At 40.5% G+C, this 5935-nt stretch overlaps 1 protein-coding gene across 1 annotated transcript in view; it reads right to left on the bottom strand.

The window, feature by feature from the left end:
- The window catches only part of TAF1 (TATA-box binding protein associated factor 1), an 80933-nt gene that overhangs the window by 55012 nt on the left and 19986 nt on the right, over window positions 1-5935 (bottom strand). The window contains 2 exon segments of the mRNA XM_006779672.2: window positions 92-211; window positions 386-535. Coding sequence (XP_006779735.1) covers window positions 92-211; window positions 386-535 — 270 coding nt within the window.

The following is a 5935-nucleotide window of genomic DNA, read 5'->3' as shown; positions in this document are numbered from 1 at the left end:
TTCTTCAAATTGTTCCTTACATCTGCCTCCTAGCTTCTCCCTCTTTATACAAAGCCCCTAGGAGCATTTAAGTTTCCTCTTCCACACCCACCTCTTCCTCAGGCACACCAAATTTACGTAGAAGTTGCTTGGCATTTTTCAAAGAGAGGCGACGGAGGTCTGCATCTGTTCCTGTCACTGTTTTCTTCACTGGCTGAGGCTCTTTATCATCCTACCTCAAAAACAGAACAAAACAGGTAAGAATCCAAGTTTAACTCCTTATAATAGGATCTAAGTTCATCCTGTCAACATAATTGCTTTTCAGATCCTCCATCCCATTCATCTCCACTATTTAACCTCCATTTCTTTCTCCCCTAATTTTCGCCTTCTAGAAATTCAGTCTCACCTTCTGTTGTGTTGGTTTGTTCGGAATCTTCACATAGGAAAATCCTTCACCACACCCTGTGGGATCTGCCACCCCAGTCACCTCCAAGAGACACTTGCCCTTCATGGCAGCAATGAAGGCCCTTGTGGTGTTCCAAGGAGCAGTGCGAACCTGAGGTATAGAAAAAGATCCTAAAGGCTACAGGAACTTTTGCTCCATGTCTAACCATACTTAGATGGTTGGAATGATTACAATAATGTACAATTTGATGCTTGCTTAAACTGTCATCAAAGTACAATAGTTACATAAAGTTACCCAGTACTCAGCTTTTTCTTCTTTCCTATGGTACTTAAAACATGTTATTAAATAGAGGTCAAGATCTCAAACAGTGTGAGGAGGAATATGTGGAACACTGATACCCTTTAGCACCATATCTCTTGGGCTTAACTGAGAGTTTTCAGACACTGTTACCCACACCCCTTCATGATGTACAAAGACATAAGTTAGATTGGTGATTTTATTTGTCCAATTGCTCAAATGGCTTTAGAATGACCTATATAATCTTATAATCAAATGATAAGTATGCTTTACAAAGCACCAGCCCCAATCCCAGCAGCACTAAACCAAAGTCCATTCCACCTCTGCCACTGTTTCAGTCAAAAAGGCCTGTCCTCGCCCTAGCCGGTTTGGCTCAGTGGATAGTGTGTCAACCTGCAGACTGAAGGGTCCCTGGTTCAATTCTGGTCAAGGGCACATGCCCTGGTTGTGGGCTCAATGCCTAGTAGGGAGCATGGAGGAGGCAGCCAATCAATGATTCTCTCATCATTGATGTTTCTCTCTCTCTCCCCCTCTCCCTTCCTCTCTGAAATCAAGAAAAATATATTTTAAAAAAGGCCTGTCCTCTCCTAGGACTCTAAATAGTGTTTACCAACCCCACAAAACAATCAGGGAATTAAGACAAGTGGAATGTGCTTGTCTACACAGGTCAGTCAGAGTACATGATTAGCTGGAAAGTGGCCAATTCTCTATTTATGATTCAATTTTGAAGGCTATTCAATAGAATCCTTAATTTCTGAAACTCTTAGACATCCAGTCATTTTTTCACTCCAAACTCAAAGGAATAGCACATCAATGCTTCTTTATTCATTGAATCACCTCATCTACAATCATTCCCTCAGTTATTAATTGAATATCTACCACATGCCAGCAATATTTTTTTCATGAACCTCTTATTAGTGAGGAAGAGACAGTCAACCAACCAAATTCAACACTGCATGATCAGAGCTATGATAGGAAAGAAAAGTATTATCCTATATAATAAAAGCCTAATATGCTAAGTGTCCAGTTGACCATTCAACCAAAGCGTAATATGCTAATGATATACTAAGGCCACTCAACTGCTTGCTATGATGTACACTGACCACCAGGGTGCAGACATTTGACCAGTTGCTATGACTTGCACTAACCACCACAGGACAGAAGCTCCTACTGGTACGTTAGCTTGCTGCTGGGGTCCAGTGGATCAGGACTGAGCGAGACAGGCCAGACACGCCCTGGAGCCCTCCCACAGTCCCTCCCCAGCTGGCCAACCTCCCACGTCCCTCCCCTGCCCTGATCATGCACTAGTAGGGTCCCTTGGCCTGGCCTGTGACCTCTAGCAATCTGGAACTGCTCAGGGATGTTGGAGAGCCAGTTTCAGCCCAATCACGCAGGCCAGGCCAAGGGACCCCACTGGTGCACGGATTCATGCACCACGCCTCTAGTATGTACATAAAGAAGGGAAGGTTGATGATCCAATCTAAATGAAGGGTGAGAATAGGAGCAAGGGTTAGGGAAAGCTTCCAAGAGAATGTAATTTGTATATGAAAGTCAAATGGTACAAGAGTGGAGAGAAAAATATTCCTGGCATAGGCAACAGCAGTTACAAAAACCTAGAAGCCAACAGAAAGAAATTTATGGAACTGATTGAGTTTTAGTATGTTTGCAGCTTAGAGTACAAGATGGGTAATGTTACTGGAGATGAGAGGTTAGAGTTATATACACAACACAAGTCATATAAATCCTTGTAAATCATGTTAAGCACTTCTTCCTGAAAGAAAAAAAAAGCCCCAAAGAATGTCTTTGGGCAAGAAAGCAGTATGATGAAATTTTTGTTTTAAAAGATTATTCAACTTTTTAACAAATGTGCTAGATTTATTGGACATGCATTTACATGCAAAAAAGAACCTTAATCTATCCCATGTACCCTACCTACACAAAACTAATTCAAACATTAATATATAAAACAGTAAAACTTTTAGAAGAAAACATAAAATCTTTATCATCTTTCTCAGATATAACACCAAACCTAAGAGCAACAGAGAAGACAGACAAATTGGACTTCTGCTCTTCATAAGACACTGTTACGACAATTAAAAGAGCTACAGGCCCTTTCCAGGTAGCTAAGTCGGCTGGAACACTGTCCCAATACACCAACGTTGTGGGTTCGATCTCTGATCAGGGCATATATAAGAATCAACCAAAGAACGCATAAATATGTAGAAAAATAAATCCACATTTCTCTCTCTCTCAATGATTCTCCCTCATAATTGACGTTTCTAGTTCTCTCTCTCTGTCCCTTCCTCTATGAAATCAATAAAAACATTTAAAAAAATGAATCAGCCCTAGCCAGTTTGGCTCAGTGGCCTGTGGGCTGAAGGGTCCCGGGTACGATTCCGGTCAAGGGCACGTGCAGGAGGCAACCAATCTATGTGTTTCTCTCACATCAATATTTCTGTCTTTCCCTCTTTAAAAATCAATGAAAAAATATCCTTGGGTGAGGATTAAAAAAAAAAAAAAGAATCAAACACCTAAACATAAGAACTAAGGGCATAAAACTCTTAAAAAGAAAACAGGGAGAATAATTCATTACTGGATTTGGCAATTATTTCTTGGATGCTGAACAAAAATAAAATTAGATAAATTTGACTATATCGAAATTAAAAACATCTCTGCATCAAAGGACACAACAGAGTGAAAAGGCAACCTATAGAATGAAAGAAAATATTTGTGTATCACATCTAATACAAGGTTAATATCCAGGAACATATAAAGAACTCCTAGTCCTGCCCTAACCAGTCTGGCTCAGTGGACAGAGTGTCGGCCTGTGGACTGAAGGATCCCAGGTTCGATTCTGGTCAGGGGAATGTACCTTGGTTGTGGGCACATCCCCAGGAGGGGGAGTGCAGAAAGCAGCTGATCGATGTTTCTCTCTCATTAATGTTCCTAACTCTATCCCTCTTCTTCTCTGGAAAAACTCAATAAAATATACTGGGGGGGGGCCTCCTAGTCCTGGCTGGTGTGGCTCAATTGGTGGGAGTGTCACTCCATACACTGAAAAGTCAGTTCAATTCCTGATCAGGGCACATACCCAGGTTGTGAGTTTGACTCCCAGTGTAGGCGAGTATGGGAGATGACCAACCAATGTGTTTTTTCGCTCTCCCCTCCCCAACCCTGGCACTCTAAAGATCAATTAAAAAAAAACTACACTCCACAACAACAAAACAAACAACCCAATTCAAAAATGGGCTAAGGATGTGAATAGACACTTCTCGAAAGACATACAAAAGGCCAACAAGCACATGAAAAGATGCTCAACATCATTATTCATTAGAGAAATGTAAATCAAAACCCCAAGGAGGCAGTCGACAGGGGTCAGTGGTTGGGCATTGACCTATGTACCAGGAAATCTTGGTTTGATCCCAGATCGGGGCATATGCCCAGGTTTTGTGCTCGATTCCCAATGTGGGGCGTACAGGAGGCAGCCAATCAATGGTTCTCTCTCATCACTGATGTTTCTCTCTCTCTCCCTCTCCCTTCCTCTCTGAAATCAATAAAAATATATCTTAAAAAAACCAATGAGAGCCGAGACTGGTTTGGCTCAGTGGATAGAGCGTCGGCCTGCGGACTGAAGGGTCCCAGGTTCGATTCCGGTCAAGGGCATGTACCTGGGTTGCAGGCACATCCCCAGTAGGAGATGTGCAGGAGGCAGCTGATCGATGTTTCCCTCTCATTGATGTTTCTAACTATCTCTCTCCCTTCCTCTCTGAAAAAAATCAATAAAATATATTTTGGGGGAAAAAAAACCAATGAAATACCACCTCACACCCAATAGGATGGCTACTATAAAAAAAAAAACACAGTAACAAGTGCTGGCAAAAAGTGTGAAATAGCTAAAACTCTTACATACCATTGATAGGAACGTAAAATGGTGCAGCTGCTTTGAAAAACAGTATGGATGTTCCTCAAAAAACCAAAAATGGAACTACCAAATGATCTAGTAATCCCACTTCTGGGTATATATGCAAAATAATTCAAAGCAGGTTTTGAACAGATATCTGCACACCCACGTTCATAGCAGAACTATTCACAATAGCCAAGAGATGGAAACACCTGTCCATCGATGGATAAATAAACAAAATGTAGCATATACATACAATGAAATATTTAGCCTTAAAAAGAAAGAAAATTCTGACACAGACAAATCTTAGGATATTATGCTACAGAAAATAAACAGTCACATAAAAACCAAAACTGTATGATTCCACTTAGGTGAAGTACCAAAAGTAGTAACATTCATAGAGACAGAAAGTACAATAGTGGTTGCCAGGGCTGGAGAAGGGAGGACTGGGAAGTTATTGTTTAATGGATACTAGAGTTTCAGTTTTACAAGATGAAGAGTTCACCCTGGGCAGTTTGGCTCAGTTAGTTGGGCACTGTCCCATGTACCAGGAGGTTGCCAGTTTCATTCTAGGTCAAGGGCACATGCCCTGGTTGTGGGCTGCATCCCTGGTAGGGAGTGTGCACCTGGCAGCTGATTGATGTGCTCTCACATCAATGTTTCTCTCCCCCTTCCTCTCTGTCAAAATCTAAATTATTCTTTATTTTAAATATACTTTTTAAAATATATTTTTAAAATATATTATACAGAGAGGAAGGGAGAGAGATAGAGAGTTAGAAACATCGATGAGAAACATCGATTAGCTGCCTCCTGCACACCTCCTACTGGGGATGGGCCCGCAACCAAGGTACATGCCCTTGACTGGAATCGAACCTGGGACCTTTCAGTCCACAGGCCGATGCTCTATCCACTGAGCCAAACCAGTTAGGGCTAAATTATTCTTTTAAAAAATGTACAGATTGGCTGTACAACAATGTAAATATACTAACACTACTGAACTGTATACACTTAGATTAAGATCGTAAATTTTATATAACATATATTTTAACACAATTAAAAGGATGCATACTATATGATTTCATTTATCTAAAATTCTAGAAAATTAAAACTAATCTATAGTGACAGAAAGCAGATTAATAGTTGTCAGGGTATAGGGAGAATGGAGAAAAGAGTGAAAAGGATTTCAAAGGGGCACTAAGATGAAGATTTCATAGGTATAAACATACATTAAAATACATCAAATAATATACTTTAAATATGTGCTATTTATTCAATGTCAATCATATTTCAATAAGGCTGTTTTTTAAAAGGATAAATGGGAGTCCTAAGTGGTTTTGCTGAGTGGCTAGAGA

The sequence above is a fragment of the Myotis davidii genome, unplaced genomic scaffold (genome assembly GCF_000327345.1).
Source record: "Myotis davidii unplaced genomic scaffold, ASM32734v1 scaffold1983, whole genome shotgun sequence".
Classification (NCBI taxonomy): Eukaryota; Metazoa; Chordata; class Mammalia; order Chiroptera; family Vespertilionidae; genus Myotis; species Myotis davidii.
Note: the sequence above shows the minus strand (reverse complement) of the source record. Positions and strands in the feature narration are given on the sequence as shown.